At 41.6% G+C, this 23,807-nt stretch overlaps 1 protein-coding gene across 3 annotated transcripts in view; it reads left to right on the forward strand.

Moving 5' to 3' along the window:
- Positions 1-23,807, forward strand: part of VWA8 (von Willebrand factor A domain containing 8) — a 458,876-nt gene that overhangs the window by 27,198 nt on the left and 407,871 nt on the right. For all 3 annotated transcript variants that reach the window (XM_075852289.1, XM_075852288.1, XM_075852287.1), the window contains exon 3: positions 19,770-19,847. In XM_075852289.1, the coding sequence (XP_075708404.1) occupies positions 19,770-19,847 (78 nt within the window). The remainder of the gene's footprint in view (positions 1-19,769; positions 19,848-23,807) is intronic.

The following is a 23,807-nucleotide window of genomic DNA, read 5'->3' on the forward strand; positions in this document are numbered from 1 at the left end:
GCCCCTTTTTAAAAAGTTGCTTGAATGCAGCGTATAAGTTAAAAAAGTCAAAGAACAAGCGTGCGCCAAAATGTGTGAATTATTTACTTCACTAAAGTGGCATAAATCTGATAATAAATTCCAACCTAAGTGTTAAAAGCAAAGCCTAAGCTCAGGACATGCAATTCCAGAGTCTGGTACAGAATGATTGCTATCTCCGATAAAGTCTGTAGGAGTCATGTTATTTTAGAGACATGACAGGTAATATATTAAGAAAACACAATTACAGTAGACATCTTGACATATCCCTGGACATAACCATGGTGACCAGAATGAAAACAATGTTTACATTATCTGCGGCATTCAGAGGACTACAGTGCAAATTAAAAATAAGGTTTATATTACAATGTTACTTCATTTTTATTTTGTGATAAAACACATTTATAAAAACAAAAGTTTAGAACATCTACTTCAGTACTACCCACTGTAGATTTACATCCACTTTTGCTGGGCTTTGCGCAGAACCAACTTATATTTAGGTCCATTCTTTTGCTTGCAATTGTGTCCCACACAGCCGCCCCAAAACCTGAATCTGGATGCTAGTAACAGCCTCTGGTCCTGGTGACCTCACCGAATAGTTTAGGTCCCAATCACTACTCCCCTATCAATCCGGATACTCACAGGAAAACCTTCTTCCAGTAACGCATTTTCCCTGGGTCTGGGCTGTATAAAATCCTGTTGCACAGAACGTACAAATATTTTGCAGACAGTAATAAGCTATTAACCCCTCCCTCCTGCTGCAGTTAAATGAAACGGCTACTGGCGTAGTCCTCACCTTTTTACGTTGTCTGTTTGATGTCACTGCTCTCTGCCATCAACTAGTTTGGGTCTCTTTGATCGTCCAACCCTGTACTATAATTTCATTTTCTTGAGAGCGGTCATGCAATACTAAAATGGGGGTTTTGCTAATGTAGCTTCATGTGGCTTCAATCGTTAGACGATGTACATATATTTGGCATCTCTTCACCGAATAATTACGGGATACATTTTTGGGGTAACTAATATTGGCTCTACCAACTGCCTCAGAACAGAATATGAAAATAATGAGAAAAAGTAGATTTTTTTTCAGGTTTCTGACCATTTTTCCCTAAATAAGACTTAAAGGGGTTTTCCGAGTTCTAATATATATTTTAATTTTATTATCGGCCGCTTTATTTTACCACACATAAACTCCCCTAAATACCGATTATTACGGTTTCAGTAATTTCAGTGTTGTCAACTTTATTTGTTGACATGCTGCACTTTGTTGATATGCCTCCGTTGCCTGTGAGCGCTTCTGGTCCGCTCCTGGCATGCATGACTTCTCTCCCAGCATGCCATGTGCTACCCACTACACCCTCATGTCCACACTTCCTCCTCCCCATCACCATTTTACTGCTCTCAGTACATCACTGAGTAGCAAAGAACAACACAGGCGCAATGGATGCTCATCGTCCAGAGCATGCGTGGTTCAAAGAAAATTTTTTTTAACCGCACGTGCACGCGGTTGAAGAATTGTTTATTGGTACATTCCCAGTGAACGAGCGTCATTGACGAGCTGTTCAGGAAGCCAGCTGGAAGAGGCCGTCGTCCGACCAGAGTTGTGATGAGCACAAATCAAAATCTTTAAAAAGGTAAGTATATTAGAAATTTTGTTTAACGTTTATTTGCATTATTTGCTATGTGTTTGTTAATAGTTATTGGAAAGTGGGAAAAACCCTTTAATTAAAAAAAATAATAATCAGATCCAATTTGGAACAATGAAAAAGCCTTGTGTGTTCTGAAAAAAAAATGAAAAAAACTATTTGCGTAGACAAAAAAAACAAACAAGAAACAACTTTAGGACCTGTTCACACAGAGTTTTTTTTACATGAAAACCGCGTTGGAAACCGCGCCAAAAATTGTCCGAAAATGCCTCCCATTGATTTCAATGGGACGCGGCGTATTTTTTCCCCCACAAGCGGTAACACCGGCCCACAGGAAAATGAAGCAACATTCCCTATCTTTAGGCGTTTACATCTCTGACCTCCCATTGACATCAATGGGAGGTAGAGAAAGCGTTTTTCGCCGCGGCGCTCAATGGCCGCCGTTGAAAAACCTGCCATAAACTCAGTGTGAACATGCTCTTAGACTGCAACATACCAAAATGTGAAATTTTGCTGTGGGCAGCAAGGCCCAAAACCCCCTTAATCATGAAAGGGTTAATCCTTTCCAACCCAGAAGAAATATGTAGTGTATAGATTTTAGCTTTTAACATAATCATATATTTCAACATAAAAACGTTCAAGTATGGCAGGAGTGATACACTAATACTAAGTCACCTCAGCCTTTTTTCTTCTTCAGTTATTTGAAACATACACCGCGTTCCAAATTATTATGCAAATGTTATTTTTCGCTGATTTTCCTAAATAGTCGATGCAAACAGATTTTTTTTTTTAGAAGTAAAAAACTCAAAATGCACTGTTTCAAATTTATTATGCAGAACAGAGATCAAAACATTTTAAAGGTTGTTAAGAGAACTAAACTGGTAATTTGTTGAATTTGCAGCATATTTACAGAAATCAAAAGCTCTTTCAATCACAAAAAACTTAACAGGCCAAGTTACATGTTAACAATAGGACCCCTTCTTTGATATCACCTTCACAATTCTTGAATCCATTGAATTTGTGAGTTTTTAGACAGTTTCTGCTTGAATACCTTTGAAGGATGTCAGAATAGCCTCCCAGAGCTTCTGTTTTGATGTGAACTGCCTCCCATTGTCATAGATATTTTGCTTGAGGATGCTCCAAAGGTTCTCAATAGGGTTGAGGTCAAGGGAACATGGGGCCACACCATGAGTTTCTCTCCTTTTATGCCCATAGCAGCCAATGACACAGAGTTATTCTTTGCAGCATTAGATGGTGCATTGTCATGCATGAAGATAATTTTGCTACGGAAGGCACAGTTCTTCTTTTTGTACCACAGAAGAAAGTGGTCAGTCATAAACTCTACGTACTTTGCAGAGGTCATTTTCACACCGCCAAGGACCCTAAAGGGGCCTTCCAGCTCTCTCCCCATGATTCCAGCCCAAAACAGGACTCCGCCACCTCCTTGCTGACGTCGCAGCCTTGTTGGGACATGGTGGCCATTCACCAACCATCCACTACTCCATCCATCTGGACCATCCAGGGTTGCACGGCACTCATCAGTAAACAGCACAGTTTGAAAATTAGTCTTCATGTATTTCTGAGCCCACTGCAACCGTTTCTGCTTGTGAGCATTGTTTAGGGGTGGCCGAATAATCGCTTTATGCACACTTGCAAACCTCTGGAGGATCCTACACCTTGAGGTTTGCGGGACTCCAGAGGCACCAGCGGCTTCAAATACCTGTTTGCTGCTTTGCAATGGCATTTTAGCAGCTGCTCTCCTAATCCTATTAATTTGTCTGGCAGAAACCTTCCTCATTATGCCTTTATCTGAACGAACCCGTCTGTGCTCTGAATCCGCCACAAATCTTTTCACAGTACGATGATCACGCTTAAGTTTTCTTGAAATATCCAATGTTTTCATACCTAGTGCAATACCTTGGACAATTTCTTGCTTTTCGGCAGCAGAGAGATCCTTTTTCTTTCCCATATTGCTTGAAACTTGTGGCCTGCTTAATAATGTGGAACGTCCTTCTTAAGTAGTTTTCCTTTGATTGGGCACACCTGGCAAACTAATTATCACAGGTGTCTGAGATTGATTACAATGATCCAAAGAGCCCTTAGGGTATGTTCACACGGCCAAATTTCAGACGTATACGAGGCGTATTATGCCTCGTTTTACGTCTGAAAATAGGGCTACAATACGTCGGCAAACATCTGCCCATTCATTTGAATGGGTTTGCCGACGTACTGTGCAGACGACCTGTTATTTACGAGTCGTCGTTTGACAGCTGTCAAACGACGACCCGTAAATTTACTGCCTCGGCAAAGAAGTGCAGGGCACTTCTTTACCACGTAATTTGAGCCGTTCTTCATTGAAATCAATGAAGCACGGCTCAAGGTTTACGAGCGTCTCAGACGCCTCGTAAATTACGAGGAGGAGCTTTTACGTGTGAAACGAGGCAGCTGTTAACAGTCTGTCTTTTCACACGTAACTGCCTCTCAGCGTGTGAACATACCCTAAGACACAATACCATCCATGAGTTTAATTGAAAAACTAATAATTAAATGTTTATGACACTTAAATCCAATGTGCATAATAATTTGGAACACGGCGTATGTTCATTTTTGGCCATCATTCCCTAGTTCACATATAATCTGCATTAAAATAATGTTTTAAATACTTTACTTAAGCTGCCACCATATCAGCCCCCGTCCTTATACAGTATAATTCATCCATATGTGCATAATAGAAAAATAATAAACTTACTAACCTATCCACGTTCCCACGACGGGTGGAGGAGGAGATCCTTCTCCTTTGCCCTGTGTTATGAGTGACTCGGCGTCGACATGCGCGATGACGTCACTAAATCGGGCCAGTCTGCGCCGATTCGCTAATAGCTCACGGCAGTGAATGCTGCAGGAAGGAGCCGTCCGCTCCTTGCTCCAGGATTAAATTCAACTGGATCTGCGTCCTGAGGACACGAATACAGTTGGAAGCAGGACCTCGGTGAGTGGTTCGCGACCCCCCGGAGGTCTTCACACAACCCCCCAGGGAGAGTGCAACCCACAGTTTGTAATGTATTGTGTCGTGCAGATTATGTTTGCAGTGGAGAGAAGAGAGGGGGCCCTGTAATTTAAAGCCCCTCCACCGCAAACACAGACCATACAATGCAACAGACAGTACGATACAATACAATACAACACACCTGCAGTCTTCCATGCTCTTCCGCATCGGCTCTTCCACAGTGGCTGGAGTACTGAGTGTACCATGTGACTGTAATGTCTGAACAAACCATGCCCGTAACCAGGAAGTGCCGGCATCACTGCGGGCCCCTCAGGCTTGTCAGCCCGGTCGCAACTGCTGCGACCACTATAGCTACGCAACTGCTGTATGCTAATCCCTCTCCCCCTCTGAGACCCCCTCAACTGTCCCAAACCAATATTAATGCACTAAACACTGAGATTTCTATTGAGGAAATTGATGTCCCAATTAAAGAGTTGAAATTAGGAAAAGCCCCGGGACCAGATGGGTTCACAGCTCTATACTATAAAAAAAATTCCCAACAGTTACCTCCCCATATTTCGAATTACTGTACCGATTCAATGAGGGGCCAGCCCATGCCTACTGAATTCCTCTCCGCGATGATAACAGTTATTCCAAAACCTAAAAAGCATCCCTTGATGCCAGGTAACTATAGGCCGATCTCCCTACTCAACATAGACACCAAAATATTCACTTCGATTTTGGCCTGGCGGTTGAACAGGTTTCTGTTTCAACTAGTTCATAGAGACCAGGTAGGTTTTATCCCGGAACGAGAAGCCCCTAATAATATTAGGAAAATCCTTAACAACATTCACTCCGCTAATACCTCTAGGTCTCAAATGGTCCTTCTCGCTTTAGATATCGAAAAGGCATTTGATAGCCTTTCATGGGAATACCTCTTTAACCCCTTCCCGACATCCGCCGTATATATACGGCGCACGCCGGATGGGGGAATATAGAGCGGGCTCATGGGCTGAGTCCGCTCCATAGAGCGAGTGTGTCGGCTGTGTGTTACAGCCGACACTTCCGGGTTACGAGCGGGATTGCGCTTTAGCGCGATCCCGCTTGTTTAACCCGTTAAATTCCCCGTTCAATAGAGATCGCGGCATTTAAATTACTAAAAACAGGGGGGCGACCCCCTGTAACGTCTCAACGCCCCCCCCCGCGGCGAGATCGGGGGGAGCCGTTGGTTCACACGGCTGCCTGGGGGTCTGACTAAGTCCCCCAGGTCCGCCATCTTGGTACTCCTATGAAGCTCTGCCTCCAGCAGGGCTTCATAAGAGACTGTCAGAATCACGATATACTGCAATACATTAGTATTGCAGTATATCGTGCAAGCGATCTAACGATCGCTGGTTGAAGTCCCATAGGGGGACTAATAAAAAATGTAAAAATGAGTTAAATAAAGTTTTTTTTCTTTTGTGTAAAATTAAAAGTTCAAAAAATCCCCCTTTTCCCATTTTCCCCCTAGAGCATAGTAAAAATTTAAATAAACATAATTGGTATCTCCGCGTCCGTAAAAGTCTGAACTATCACAATATATCATTATTTAACCCGCACGGTGAACGCCGTAAAAAAAAATAAAAATGTAAACGCCAGAATCTAAATTTTTTTGTTCACCTAATCTCCCACAAAAAATGAAATAAAAAGTGATCAGACCGTCACATTTACACCAAAAGGGTATTATTAAAAACTACAGCTTATCCCGCAAAAAAATAAGCCCTTATACAACTTAATCGACGGAAAAATAAAGAAGTTACGGCTCTCGGAATTTGGCGAAACAAAATACATTTTCTTTTTTACACTTTTCTTCAAGCTGTAAAGGCTATTTTTAAAAATCCTGAGGCACACCAAGTTACCGGCCACCAAATTTCACCCTATACATATTCAGAGAGGCACTAGGCAGGGCTACCCCTCTCACCAGCATTGTTTGCACTGGCTGTGGAACCCTTAGCTGATATGATTAGATGTAACACAGATATATCCGGTCTACATGTTGGGAGCTGGGAATATAAACTAAGTCTCTTTGCTGATGACTTGATCCTCACTCTTACCAAACCGTTGACCCGTTGACTTCCCTTCCAAATTTGTTGGTGGCTCTTGACTCCTTCTCCGCAGTCTCAGGTCTTCGTATAAATCAATCCAAGTCAGAGACCCTTTTTTGTAATGTCCCACCTTCTTTACAAAAACTCTTGAAACGAAATTTCTGTTTTCACACTCAAAAATATTTCCTCTACTATTTCGGTATATCACTAACTCCCACCCTTGTTACCCTATATAAACGTAACTATCCTCCGTTGTTTAAGGCCATCAGGGCTGACCTAGCTAAGTGGGCCAAACTACCAATTTCCTGGGTAGTTAGAATTAACACGTTAAAATTATTACCCTCCCCAGACCACTTTACTTATTTAGAACCCTTCCCATCCCCCTTCAGAAGGGAGATCTACAGGCCCTTCAAAAGGACATTTTAAAATTCATATGGAACAATAAACGCCACAGAATATCGACACGTATAATGTTGTTGCATAGGAAATCTGGCGGTCTCTCAGTCCCCAATCTGCTCAAATATTATAAGGCAGCTAGAGTGACCCAACTATTGTTAACACTCTGGGTCTCCCTGGAAATGGTCCAATTTGCCCCATATTCTTGGGGAGCATTGATGTGGATGGTTTCACCCCTGCTGACTGCCCTGAAGAATCTTTTTCTCCTCTCCTACCATTCTTTACTTCTGTGGCGCCTGGTCAGGTTTAAACATGGTCTCCAATCCCGTCACTCCCCGATGACATCTGTTTTTGGGAACTTAGGGTTCCCCTCAGGTCTGCAGTGCTCCAGTTTTCACTGTTGGTCCTCTAAGCAACTAAACAAAGTTCATGACTTCGTTAGGGAGGGACGATTGATCTCATATGCTCATTTTAACGCCGTCCAGTTGTTCTCTTTTTTTGCAACAGTTGGTTCCTGCCCAAGTAAATTTGTCCTACACCACTGTAGAAAACATATTACTCTACTCACCCTCTCGAATAGGTTTATTGTCTATTTTATACAGTATTCTTAATACACCACCTCCCGATGCTAAACTACCATATATGCTAAAATGGGAGGAGGACATGGGTACCAGACTCTCCCCTGCACAATGGAGACAGTGGTGACACGATAGGTAAGGGCAGCTGGCAGGTATCACTGGTAGAGACATCAATTAAATTGTTGCATAGGGCATATTGTGTCCCAGCGCGCCTCCACGCCATCTATCCTACGGTCTCTGCCGGTTGTTTTAGAGGCTGTACCTCTGAGGGTACTATGTACCACACATGGTGGTCCTGCCCCCGAGTATCAACTTTCTGGACAGAAGTCTGTACTTTAATCTCCGACATATGTCAGTTTACAGTCCCGAAACAACTACCCACGTGCTTATTGGGGGCTATCCCTCCCCGAATGCCTAACTCCAAATTTAAGCTTGCCCAATATATATTATTGGTAGCTCGAATTTACATATCTTCACAGAGGCGTACTGTAGATCTTGATTTCTCTGCGGTTATTACCAGAATTAATCGTATAGCTATATATGAGAAGTTATAGGCTATAAGAACGGACTCATTTGAACTCTGTCATACGGTGTGGGACACATGGCTTTCCTCCTCTCATGCACCTGTCTTTCAATATACCGTTACATTGTAAACATTTTGTTTCCTTATATCTCTATGCAGGTGTGATGTGATTTATTGATACAGGGATACTGTGTTCTTTCTGGATTTAAGTGACTACAATGTAGATTTTAAGAACATGGCTCTGGTTTTGTCATATTTTCTTGTCTAATTTTTTATTTCTATGTCCCTCCCCATCCCCTTTCCCCTGTATCCATACCCTCATTTTGCAACAACTCCACCTCATTCCATCCCCCTGCGTGGGGACTGTTACTTTTTCTTTTGCTATGTTTGTATGCTTATTCTTTAAGGTCTCATGATGCTACAGCCAATTGTGTAGTAAATATCCCTATGTTACCCCAGCTAGAAGTACTAGTAAAATGACCGGGGCAAAGTGTATCCAAAATGCAAACCCAAAAATTAAACAACATTGTCAGCGTTCAAACTTGTGTCAGGGCCCCTTTAATGGCTCTTTAGAGTCAGTATAGTAACGCATGCTGCACTTTCCTCCTAGCGGAAAAAACGTATCAGTGACGATAAAAGGATCTGTCCATGTGTGTGGGATCTGTCCATGTGTGTGGGATCTGTCCATGTGTGTGCGATCTGTACAACCAATCCGTAATATTTGTAAACAGAAGCTACACAGACCAGACTAGGAATGAATGTGATCATCGAGCCAGTAATATAATCTGAAAACTATTCACTGCATGTTCTGGCCTTACAGGTTTCGTCACAAGATTAAATGTTATTCCCTCTCTACAGGATAGGAGAAAACATGCTGATCAGTGGGGGTCCCCTGTACCCCTGAGTTAATGATGCTGCAGGTCAAGCAATAACCCTGCCGCTCCAGTCAATTAGGGTACAAGGGACCCCCGTTATACTGATCAGTGAGGGTCCCAGCGATCGGACCCCTACCGGTCAGTATGTTATCTCCTATTCTGTAGACAGGGGATAACATTTAATCTTGGGGCAACCCCTTTAACTGCAAGGTGCAAATGTATATTTAGAAAAAAAAGGCATATGGAATAGTAGAAACCAAAGAATAAACCACACACATCCAATAAATAAATATATACGAGCAGTGAATATACCGCACAGATAGATGTATACAAGCAGTGAATTCACCGCACAGATACATACCAACAGTGAATATACTGCACAGATATATACCAGCAGTGAATATACTACACAGATACATATATACCAGCATTGAATATACTGCACAAATAAATTTATACCAGCATTGAATATCCTGCACATATAAATATATACCAGCAGTGAATATACCGCACATATAAATATATACCAGCAGTGAATATACCGCACATATAAATATATACCAGCAGTGAATATACCGCACATATAAATATATACCAGCAGTGAATATACCGCACATATAAATATATACCAGCAGTGAATATACCGCACATATAAATATATACCAGCAGTGAATATACCGCACATATAAATATATACCAGCAGTGAATATACCGCACATATAAATATATACCAGCAGTGAATATCCTGCACATATAAATATATACCAGCAGTGAATATACCGCACATATAAATATATACCAGCAGTGAATATACCGCACATATAAATATATACCAGCAGTGAATATACCACACATATAAATATATACCAGCAGTGAATATACCGCACATATAAATATATACCAGCAGTGAATATACCGCACATATAAATATATACCAGCAGTGAATATACCGCACATATAAATATATACCAGCAGTGAATATACCGCACATACAAATATATACCAGCAGTGAATATACCGCACATATAAATATATACCAGCAGTGAATATACCGCACATATAAATATATACCAGCAGTGAATATACCGCACATATAAATATATACCAGCAGTGAATATACCGCACATATAAATATATACCAGCAGTGAATATACCGCACATATAAATATATACCAGCAGTGAATATACCGCACATATAAATATATACCAGCAGTGAATATACCGCACATACAAATATATACCAGCAGTGAATATACCGCACATATAAATATATACCAGCAGTGAATATACCGCACATATAAATATATACCAGCAGTGAATATACCGCACATATAAATATATACCAGCAGTGAATATACCGCACATATAAATATATACCAGCAGTGAATATACCGCACATATAAATATATACCAGCAGTGAATATACCGCACATATAAATATATACCAGCAGTGAATATACCGCACATACAAATATATACCAGCAGTGAATATACCACACATATAAATATATACCAGCAGTGAATATACTGCACATATAAATATATACCAGCAGTGAATATACCACACATATAAATATATACCAGCAGTGAATATACCACACATATAAATATATACCAGCAGTGAATATACCGCACATATAAATATATACCAGCAGTGAATATACCGCACATATAAATATATACCAGCAGTGAATATACCGCACATATAAATATATACCAGCAGTGAATATACCGCACATATAAATATATACCAGCAGTGAATATACCGCACATATAAATATATACCAGCAGTGAATATACCGCACATATAAATATATACCAGCAGTGAATATACTGCACATATAAATATATACCAGCAGTGAATATACCGCACATACAAATATATACCAGCAGTGAATATACCGCACATATAAATATATACCAGCAGTGAATATACCGCACATATAAATATATACCAGCAGTGAATATACCACACATATAAATATATACCAGCAGTGAATATACCACACATATAAATATATACCAGCATTGAATATACCGCACATATAAATATATACCAGCAGTGAATATACCGCACATATAAATATATACCAGCAGTGAATATACCGCACATATAAATATATACCAGCAGTGAATATACCGCACATACAAATATATACCAGCAGTGAATATACCGCACATATAAATATATACCAGCAGTGAATATACTGCACATATAAATATATACCAGCAGTGAATATACCGCACATATAAATATATACCAGCAGTGAATATACCGCACATATAAATATATACCAGCAGTGAATATACCGCACATATAAATATATACCAGCAGTGAATATACCGCACATATAAATATATACCAGCAGTGAATATACCGCACATATAAATATATATCAGCAGTGAATATACCGCACATATAAATATATACCAGCAGTGAATATACCGCACATATAAATATATACCAGCAGTGTATATACCGCACATATAAATATATACCAGCAGTGAATATACCGCACATATAAATATATACCAGCAGTGAATATACCGCACATATAAATATATACCAGCAGTGAATATACCGCACATATAAATATATACCAGCAGTGTATATACCGCACATATAAATATATACCAGCAGTGAATATACCGCACATATAAATATATACCAGCAGTGAATATACCGCACATATAAATATATACCAGCAGTGAATATACCGCACTTATAAATATATACCAGCAGTGAATATACCGCACATATAAATATATACCAGCAGTGAATATACCGCACATATAAATATATACCAGCAGTGAATATACCGCACATATAAATATATACCAGCAGTGAATATACCGCACATATAAATATATACCAGCAGTGAATATACCGCACATATAAATATATACCAGCAGTGAATATACCGCACATACAAATATATACCAGCAGTGAATATACCGCACATATAAATATATACCAGCAGTGAATATACCGCACATATAAATATATACCAGCAGTGAATATACCACACAGATGCATATATACCAGCAGTGAATATCCTGCACATATAAATACAAAACTGCAGTGAATGCTAGCATCCACAGTCCGCTCTTCTCCTTCACCTCTCATCTAATAAGATGTGTAGGCTGAGAAGGAGACATGCCGTTGCAGAGTTGCCATACTCTGTATCGTGGTCCGCAGGGGCGTGCTCTTCTCCTCTGCAAGCTATGTTGTGAACTTGTGATATTCTGCACACAGGGGCGCATTCAGGATTGAAATGTAGGGCAGGGGTGGAAAAAACATAAACAATGAACAGACCCCAAATTAATTAAATTTAACTCCTTAACGACTCCCCACCGTCTTTTGATGGCAGGCGGTGCAGGTGCTTCATCTACAGCGACGTCTTTTGGCATCGCCGTAGAAGAGGCTGATGAGCGCTCCTGTAATTGGGGATAATGAGCAGCACATAAACTATTTTTAACTAATTTTGTAGATGAATCCGTGTGCAAAAAAAACTTCATTACACCTGGATTTTAATGCTCACTGAGTCCACTGCATTAAATAATAATAATCTTGATATAGCACCAACATATCACGCAGCGTTTTACAATTGGGGGAGTAACTAACAAGTAAAATGACAAATACCGTAATCAAAGCAAATTAAGAAGCAATGAGACATAAGGAGAGTGGTACACTGAGCACAAGATCTTACAATCACTGAATGGAGTGACGCTTTAAGTACAAGGTGCTGTTTTTGTCCAGATGACCATCCCCTTGTGTTGGGAAGAGTAATATAAATAAAAACTGCATGAACCCGTCACCCAGCCAGTATTTGCGCCAACAGGGATATAAAGTGTATATAAAGCCAGTACATCCGTGGTAGTTGAGAAATAGCAGAGTGGAGCATAGATATTTGTGACCAGTTCGAGTTGTGTATGGCCATGGACTCTGGTCACGTGGCATAAGTCTCCTTAAAGAAATTATTTTTAAGACATGCTTAAAACTGGGAATGTAAGGAGCAAGTCTGATCGTCTGTGGCAGCGAGTTCTACAGAATGGCTGTAGCACGGGAATTCTGCACATGGGAGTGAGAGAATGTAAAAAGGAAGGATGGGAGTTGTGGGTCTTAGACTGAGTTAAGAGCTCGGGTGGGTAGGTAAACTGAGATGTTAGCAGAGATGTGTGACGGTGCAGCATTGTGAGGAGGTTTGTAGACTAGTCAGAGAATTTTGGATTTATTCTGCAAAAAATTGTAACCTTTGTAATGAGCAACAGAGAACAGAGGTTTTCCTATCACCACTAGACCGAGAGATCACCCTGGCTGCTGCATTTATGATGAATTGAAGCAGAACCAGTTTGATTTGAGCAATGTGACTTACAGTAGTCTAGACGAGAAATTATTAGGGCCTGGAGAAGTGTTTTAGCGGTGTGAAGGCGGCAGGATGTGGCAATGGACTGAATGTGAGGAAGAAAGGACAAATATGAATCAAGTATAACTAAGACATAAGACCTGATGTCTAGGAAGGATGGTGGTGTTACAGATGGATGTGAGACATTATGTTTAGGTGAAGAAGATGATGGAGGAAACAGAAGGACTGCATTTAAGATATAGAGAGGACTTGACAGAAGAAAAAGTGGGCAGACACTAACTAGGAAGTATATAGTTGAGTGTCATCAGGTACTGGAAACGAAATCTGTTGATATACTGAGAATACAGAAGGGGGCCAAACACTAAACCTTGTGGAACGCCCACAGAGAGAGGAAGTGGTGCCAGCAAAAGACACACTAAAACAGCGGTCATATAGGAAGAAAACCAGGATAGAATAGAGTCCTTTAAGCTGAAGGAGTGGCGTGTGTGAAGGAGTATTGTATATCTACCATGTCTAATGAGTCAAATAGATCTAGAAGGATTAAAAGGTAGTATTGACCATTGGATTTGGCTGATAAGAGATCATTATATACTTTGGTTAATGCAGTTTCAGTAGAATTTAAAGCACAGAAACCAGATTATAAGGAGTGCATCAAAGAATTAGAACAGAGAAAGTTGACTAGACGTTCTAGGAAATTTTTTGAAAGGGAAGGTTAGAAACTGGGAGATAGTTAGCAAGAGTGGGCTTCTTGAGAATTAGGGTGACTGGAGCATGCTTAAAAGAACCTGTCACCAGCATTTTAACTATCAAACCAGCAATACCTGGTGAAAGTGGGTGAAAAATGATTGTTATGTAACCTATTAATATCTTATAAGTAGGCTCTGTACGTTTAGCATTCAGTTTTTCATGTTCCTGCGCCGTATGCAAATGAGCAGAAGAGTCAAATCTTCATTAGAAAAGAGTCATATTTTCATTCCTCCAGCATTTATGAGTTGACTCCGCCTCCTTCTTTTTGATTGACCGCTCCTCTCCCTCCACCGCACACGAAATCCCGCGCTTGCGCATTGAGAGACCAAAGCTGCTGTTATCATCAATTTGTCCATTTACATCCCGAAAATAGTGTTGTTGATGTTGTATCATAGTAGGAACAGCGTCTTCTCTCTTTGCCAGAAAGCCGTTATTATGTGCAGTATGATGCAGAAAGCGGGTGTGTACGACAGCGGTGCATGCGCACGACAGCGGCGCATGCGCATTTAATTGTTTCAGGGATGAATGAAGCAGGGAAGGGTAGTGTAGCACGCATTCACGATATTCTAAACGAGATTTCGCCATTTAAGGACCAGACAGGTGGCGTCGGTGGGCAGGGTTAACAAGCCACGTAGTAGAGGGAAAACTTATTACCATAAAAGGCGCCAAGATTTTAAACAACAATATTTACGGACAGAGGAGGACTTTAGGAGAGGGGAGAACAGAAATGAACTTTGGACAGCTGCGGCCATTGAGGGGTCAGGCGAGTTTAACAGGTAATATGTTGATGACAGGATCCCTTTAACAGACTATGGGAAAATGCCAGACGAGTGAGAGAGGTTGAAAATTTTGGTCAAGTTGAGAATGACAAGTATGGTATCATCCTCAAGTATAGTGATTTTATATCTAACTGTTATTGGTCCCTGTGAATTCAGTATGTCATGTTTTTAGGACTCTGCTAAACTTACGTAGGTTCTATCCAGGGGCATAACTAGAGAGTGCAGGGCCCTATATTACACTTTTGAATGGGGCACCCCAGTGTTGAATCCCCCCAGCTTGGCCCCCCCTACATTATGGATTCCCCAGACCAGACCCCTAAACAGACACAGATCAGACATAATAATAAAAAAAAAAGAAGTGTTTACTCACCACCCCTGACTCTTATTCGGGGGCCGCCCCTGCTTTCTTCACAAGGTTTGTGCAATGGCGCGTAGAAGGTCTTGGCACCAGGCAGTGTCAGAATGTTGTGTGCTATGTCACATACAATGTCCTGATGCTGCCATGAGTCAGGACCTTCTATTAGCCGTGGCACAGACCCACCGTGCCGGGGCCTTATGCTACAGCCTGTGGGAAACTGGAGCAGGCCTCCCTTCCCGTCTGGGCCTGGTTGCACTCCCTGTGACCACGATCATTAACCACTCTTTCTATCTTCAATCCTTAGTATTGATAATAGAATGTCAAAATCATATACAGCATAACTCAGACGTCAGGAGGCAAACAAAGATCTGTAACATATCATTACCACTATGCAATGGGTGCACTGTAATATGTTACCCTACCCCTCCATCATTTTTAACCTGAAAGAGTCATGTTCCTCACTTACAATGTAGTAAAACAACACAATTATGTGCTTTTTGTTGTCTTCTTCCTGGACTAAAAATAATAAATGTGAATATATATACCGTAGTTATTTCTGGCTTTATATATGTAAAAATGAATATACTGTTACAATAGTTATTTATGATAATCAATAGTAGGACGTAGGGATGCACGATGCATCGAAACTTCGATACTGTTTCGATACTCTGCATCCCTAAACGGTTCGATACCGCTATTTCCTGTATTTCGATACTTGGCTGCGCAGCCGCACAGCTCAGTATAGTAATACATGAATGTATGAGAGCGGGGCTGCAGCTGTGTGATACAGCCATTGCTCCGCTCCGGAGTCCTGATAACAAGTGCCGCGGGGTCAGGATGATGCGATGCGGCCGCCGCTGCACTAATGAGCGGCGGCACTGAAGACAGAACATGGCGGGCGCACTGCAAACACCCCTATGTTCTGTCCTCAGTGCCTGAACCGCCGCTCATTAGTGCAGCGCCGGCCACATCACCTCATGCTGACCGCGCGCGCACTTCCTGTCAGGAGCGGGGCAATGGCTGTATTACACAGCTGCAGCCCCGCTCTATAACGGCGGAGATCAGAGAAACCTCTCCTCTCCGCCGCTATTCCCCTGAATGCTGCGATCACAGCTGACTGCAGCATTCAGGAGAAAATGAGAAGGGGGGGTGCCCCTGGATCGCGTCACAGGGAATTCCTGTGACGCGATCGAGGGCCATACCATATATGGGCAGACAGCCCAGGGTCTATTGACGGACACCAGGGCTGTCCTACCATATTTCTTGTTGTTAGGGCATACTGAGGTATGTCCTAACAACAGCCTGTGTGCTATTCGTCCACAGGCTAATGTACTGGCACATATCTGATATATGTCAGTACATTAAAGTTTAAAAATAAAGTATAAACAAAGTATTGTTAAATTTAAAAAAAATACACATACGCCTCTTTTACAATAAACATTAAAATAAGTCTCAATACATAAAATATACACATTACGTATTGGCGCGCACAACAATTTTTTTGCATCATTTATGATGTGTACGCTGTAAAAAAAAATGAAATAAACACTGCTTTCTATCACTTATTAATGTGAGGCACGAGGTGTAATGAATTTAACCTCCATGTTCCTCACATTAATAGTAATTAACTCCATCATGTACCTCACACATTAACCCATTATGACTGAGAAACAGGATGGGATTAATTACTATTAATGTGAGGCGCATTCAAAATTCATCACACGTCGCGCGTCACATCAGAAAACGGAAGAATTTTTTTTTTTTATTACTGTTGGCAAAGTATCGAAATTGGTATCGAAATCGCAATACTAAACGAAGTATCAGTATCGAAGTCCAAATTCTGTATCGTGACATCCCTAGTAACATCGATCCCCTTCCCCCCCGCACTCCCTCTTCTTCACTCTCAGCATTTGACCCAATAACTGAAGAAGACGTCTCGAGGCTCCTCTCTTCTTCTCGTCCTACTACCTGCCCTAGTGATCCTGTCCCCTCACACCTCCTCCAGTCCCTCTCCCCAGCTGTCACTAGTCACCTCACTAAAATATTTAACCTCTCTCTTTCCTCTGGTATCTTTCCCTCCGCTTTTAAACATGCCATTATAAACCCATTATTGAAAAAACCAACACTTGACCCATCCAGCGCTGCCAACTACCGACCAGTCTCTAATCTGCCCTTCATCTCTAAACTCCTGGAACGCTTGGTCTACTCTCGCCTTATCCGCTATCTCTCTGCTAACTCCATTCTTGACCCCTTACAATCTGGTTTCCGCACTCTACACTCCACAGAAACTGCCCTTACTAAAGTCTCAAATGATCTTTTGGCGGCTAAATCGGACGGTAAATCCTCTCTCCTGATTCTTTTGGATCTCTCTGCAGCCTTTGACACTGTAGACCACAAACTCCTACTTAACATGCTCCACTCTATTGGCCTCAAGGACGCGGCTCTCTCTTGGTTTTCCTCCTATCTCTCTGACCGCTCGTTCAGTGTGTCATTTGCTGGTTCCACCTCTTCTCCTCTTCCCCTTGATATCGGGGTTCCTCAGGGATCAGTCCTAGGTCCGCTCCTCTTTTCTCTCTACACAGCTCCTATTGGACAAACCATCAGCAGATTTGGCTTCCAGTACCATCTCTACGCTGATGACACCCAATTATATACCTCTTCCCGTGACATCACCCCTGCTCTAATACAGAACACCAGTTATTGTCTGTCCGCTGTCTCTAACATCATGTCCTCTCTCTATCTGAAACTGAATCTTTCTAAAACTGAGCTCCTTGTGTTCCCACCATCTACTAACCTCCCTAAACCTGATGTCTCCATCTCTGTGTGTGGCACTATCATAACTCCTAAGCAGCACGCCCGCTGTCTCGGGGTTATTTTTGACTCAGATCTTTCCTTTACTCCTCACATACAATCACTTTCACGCTCCTGTCATTTTCACCTCAAAAACATCTCCAGAATCCGCTCTTTTCTTACGGAGGAAACTGCCAAAACTCTCATTGTTGCTCTGATTCACTCTCGTCTTGACTACTGTAACTCATTACTAGTCGGTCTTCCCCTCACTAAACTCTCCCCTCTCCAATCTATCCTCAATGCAGCAGCCAGGCTCATCTTTATGACCAACCGCTACACCAACGCCTCTAATCTGTGCCAGTCACTGCACTGGTTGCCCATCCCCTTCCGAATAAAATTCAAACTTATTACTCTCACCCACAAAGCTCTCCACAGTGCTGCACCTCCTTACATCTCCTCCCTCATCTCTGTCTACCACCGTACTCGGACTCTACGTTCTGCCAACGACCTTAGATTAAAATCCTCCATAATCCGAACCTCCCACTCCCGTCTCCAAGATTTCTCTCGTGCTGCACCCGTCCTCTGGAATGTGCTACCCCAGACAATCAGATTAATTCCCAATATCCACAGTTTTAAACGTGCCCTGAAAACACATCTATTTAGACAGGCCTATAACATTCCCTAATCTGACTCCTTTCCATGGCCCTCCATTTAGATTAGTCATCAGAATAAGATTCCCTCACACTCCTTCTCTTCATGTCCGTCATACACGGATAGTGGCTGGTGACCGGCTCATGCAGCTTTATGTTACCACCGCATGTGTATAAAAATGGCCGGACTATTGTACAGAACAAACACTGTTACACTTTGTGTCTCCCTTATGTCCTCATAGATTGTAAGCTCTTGCGAGCAGGGTCCTCACTACCCAGGTTTGAATTGTAAATTAACTTTGTCACTATGTAATGTCTGATATTGTTTGTTTCATGTTCCCTCTAAATTGTAAAGTGCTGCGTAATATGTTGGCGCTATATAAATAAAGATTATTATTATTAGTAGTAGGACATAATACGTCAAATCCAATAAGAGTAAAACCCATGATAAGAAATCTACTAACATTGATGAAACTCACTGTACAACTCTTCCAAATACAAAGCAAAGCAAACCTCCAGTTATACGAATACATCTGCAATATGCATATAAAGCACCTTATCCATTTTTTTCAATTATTAGTCAACGCTTAATTTTTTTAATGTGAAGTACTAGTGTTCTGTTCCCTTGACTGCTTAGTTGTTCATATTCATTAAAGCTGCTTCACTGCTAGGGGATGTTATCTATAGACTCTTACATGAATAGTAGCCACATTTGCCCCAATTCAGATCGGATTCCCTAGCAGTATAAACTGTCATGGGAATTTTGGAAAGCTAAGCAGTCGTGGAAACAGATTATCAGCTATCCATATAAAGAAAAAAGAGGAACCGATGGGTAATTCATTATATATTGTGTGAAACTAATTGGGAAATCTGCTCATTGTCGCTCATAGCTGCATAGTGAAACGACTTACAAGTTTCCTGCATCAAGTTTGTGATAAATTTATTTACTTATATGTTGTTTTTACATTACAGGTGACACAATTAATATCGGAGATGTATCCTATAAAGTAAAAACACCAAGGAACCCTGAATTGGTACCCCAGAGTTATAGTAAGCCATTATTTCTGTAATTCAGAAGCCTTTTTGTAGCTGTTGCCAATGTTTTTAACTATAGTCATTACATTTTTCATGTTAATACTGTCATTTCTGTTAGTGCCATTTATTGATTTACATGCATTTTTTAAATAACACTGCACTTTGCTTTTGAGAGTTTCAGTAATGTGTTTATGTTGTTTTTGCAAAAAAATAGGAGCATTTTTTTTTTTTTAAAGGTAATGTTATTAAGACCTCATAGCAAACAGCGGTACAAATACAAAAGTACAAATTAATGTTGCATAGAGTAAAGTATTACAATAGTACTAAGTGTATAAGGTCAATTATTAATAAAAGAAAAACATCCAGATACATTTCACACACACACACATATATATATATATATATATATAGAGAGAGAGGAAAACGTAGAACACAGTGACGGCACCAGGACTTCAAGGCAGATGAAAGCAAAGTGGATTTATTCACCTCAAAAAACAGCAGCAACGTTTCGGTTCAACAGGAACCTTTCTCAAGCCATGACAAACTAACAATAGTGCCAAGTATCTATAGGGAGGACGCACATCAATTGGCAATAAAAAAATTGACTGTACAATTCTCATTAAATACATAAAAATGTGATTATCATAGTGTATTACAAACATTATAAATAGAGTGCAGCAATGAATCTTTAAAAAGACATCAGTAAATAACAGTGTATTTGAAAACATCATAAGCACACATCATGAATAATAGATGCAATAGGATTAATTAGGAGGACAGCAGAGGCCAATTATTAATTAATTTAGATACATAAACTTACAGTTTACGATCTCTCCATATATCCAGCGTGTACTATTCGCGCGCATCAACTGCGCATGCTCAAAGATGGCGTCGAAACGGGATATTAAATCCGGTGGAACGCATCGTGCAGCGCAATCGCTACTGCGCATGCGCCGAGCCGGAATAAGCGTTCCAGACCCATTGCGCAGGCGCAAGTGTCGATATACATAGAAGGTATAAAATATATAAATTGTGCCAATTTTAGCCCAATAACAAGTCCGGAGGATCACATTTAAAGGGAATGTGTCGCAAATTAAACCTTTTTTTTTTTTTAAGTGTCGTTCCTTATTTCTATTATATTTTTTACGTTTTTTGCTGTATTTTTTTTTTTTTTTCGTATGGTGGAAAGTATTAAAAATTAAATAATAATTTGACATGTTTTCCAATGTTGGCCACCAGGGGGAGCACTTCCCAGAATTACAGCAAGGTGAATAAGGCAAAGCAACCTGACTCACAGCTGCTGTAAATGTGGGAGGGAACCTCACCCCCCCCTCTCACAAGCCAGGTAAAGGTGTCTTCAAATTGCTAAGCAGTGTCTGGCAGCCATATTGGGTGTGATTCTGCAGCTGGAAGAAGTTATAGGACACACCAAAAGGCTAAGTGTATGTTCACACGCTTACTAAACAAAGGGAAAACAGATCCTGATTTTCAGCCATTTTTTAATCAAACTCGCGTTTTTTAACGGCCGTTTTTGGAGCTGTTTTTCTATAAAGTCAATGAAAAATGGCTCCAAAAACGTCCCAAGAAGTGATGTGCACTTCATTTTGGTCGGGCGTCTTTTTACGTGCCGTTTTTGGAAAACTACCACGTAAAAAACGCCCTGTCGGAACAGAACGCCGTATTTCCCATTGAAACCAATGGGCAGATGCTTGTAGGCGTTCTGCTTCCGATTTTTCAGCTGAAAACATTGTGTGTGAACATACCCCTAGGGTATGTGCATACGCTAACTGCATTTACGTCTGAAATGACGGAGCTGTTTTCAGGAGAAAACAGCTCCGTCATTTCAGACGTAATTGCTCGTACTCGCGTTTTGCGAGGCGTCAATTACGGCCGTAATTTGGAGCTGTTCTTCATTGAATTCAATGAAAAACGGCTCAAATTATGTCCCAAGAAGTGTCCTGCATATAATGTATATAAGTGTCCTGCACTTCTTTGCCGAGGCTGTTATTTTACGTGCCGTCTTCTGACAGCGACGCGTAAAATTACAGGTCGTCGGCACAGTACGTCGGCAAACCCATTCAAATGAATGGGCAGATGTTTGCCGACGTATTGGAGCCGTCTTTTCAGGCGTAAATCGAGGCGTAAAACGCCTCGTTTACGCCTGAAAATAGGTCGTGTGAACCCAGCCTTAGAATGATGAAAGTGAAGTGAATGACTTTTCAGTTGACCGGTTCACACGCCGTGTATTTGACATGTTTTTTTTTTTTTTGCACATTTTACGTGCAAAAAAAAACCACATAAAAAACGCTTGATTACACTTGATTTTGTGTGTATGGGGGATGTGTGTGTGTGTTCTCGCCGCTGATTCTTCAAAACAGCTGATAAGCGGCTATGAAGTATCAGCGGCGCCCGTGCACACTCCACTCTGCCACACACACGGGAAAAGTCTTAAAGGGGTCGTCCAGGAAAACATGGTGCCGCACCTGTCCTCAGGTCGTGTACGGTATTACAGCTCTGTCCTATTCACTTCAATGGAGGTGAACTGCAATACCAGACACAACCTGAGGACAGGTGCGGCGCTGTCTCCAATCCGGACACCCCTTCTGTCCTGAGATGACCCGACGGGGGAGGCGGGTGTCAGAGCCACCCACCGCCATCACCGCAGACAGAACCACACAACTATGGCATGAGGGCAGGGCTTGTCCTGAGTGCACTGTGTCTTGTTATGGACAGAGTTATAGTCACATGAACCCCGTCTGATGAACCGGTAACCTAGGTCCGATCACATGACAGAGGGGGTCACCAAAAACCCTGTGCACCCTCAGCCCGTCCATCCAGCCCTTTCCTGGTTATATCTGCGTCTGGGAAAGCTGGGTGACCACCATTACCCCTCCTACTGGCGTGTTTAGCGATGTGACTAATGAACCTCTCACACTACAGTAGGAGGGGTAATGGTGGTCACCCAGCTTTCCCAGACCCCTGAACGGTAAATTTCTCTAGTTGTCCTGAGACTGTTTGGGGATGTGACTAATGAACCTCTCAGTCTCAGCACGACTAGAGAGATTTATCATTCAGGGGTCTGGGAAAGCTGGGTGACCACCATTACCCCTCCTAGTGGAGTGTGTTTGGGGATGTGACTAATGAATATTACACTCCAGTAGGAGGGGTAATGGTGGTCACCCAGCTTTCTCAGACCCCTGAACGGTAAATCTCTCTAATTGTTCTGAGACTGAGAGGTTCATTAGTCACATCCCCAAACAGTCTCAGCAGAACTAGATAAATTTACCGTTCAGGGCTTTCCCAGTACAGTTTCATCGTGTGTCCTTCACACAAGGGAGGGAGGGAGGGGGGGGGCCGTCGGGGGAGGGGGGGCGTCGGGTGGGGGGGCCCGTCGGGGGTCACGAGAGCGGGGGACTGTGAGGTAGAGCGTGGGACATGCAGAGACACACATCTTACCTGCAGTGCAGCTGGTCTTCAAGATGGCGCCTGCTCTCTCCCTGCAAACAGCTGCTCTGCTCTGTCTGACTCTGACCTGCGTCTGCGCAGGACAGAGCCATAGTGCAAAGTCAATGGGACGGGTCCCGTTCATTGACTCCTATGGACTGTAGCTGCCGTATTCCATGTCTGTATGTGTCGTTAATCGACACATACAGAAATGGAAAAAAAAATGGCAGCCCCCATAGGGAAGAAAAAGTGTAAAAATAAAAAAAAGTAACACACAAATGAATACAAACGTTTTTAATAAAACACTAACCTCAAACTGATATTAAAACATTTTTTTGGGTGACACTGTTCCTTTAAAGCTGCACAGCACAGATGTAAATGTTGAGAGATTACTAATAGAAAACAGGTGTGGGCTTATAAACAAGAGATTTTGTATACTATTCACATCCCATTGAGGAATAATGCGACTGTAGTCACCAATGGGATTAATAGAAAAAGCCATATTGAATAAAGATTAATGATCCCAGACAG

Source organism: Rhinoderma darwinii, chromosome 2, assembly GCF_050947455.1.
Source record: "Rhinoderma darwinii isolate aRhiDar2 chromosome 2, aRhiDar2.hap1, whole genome shotgun sequence".
NCBI lineage: Eukaryota > Metazoa > Chordata > Amphibia > Anura > Rhinodermatidae > Rhinoderma > Rhinoderma darwinii.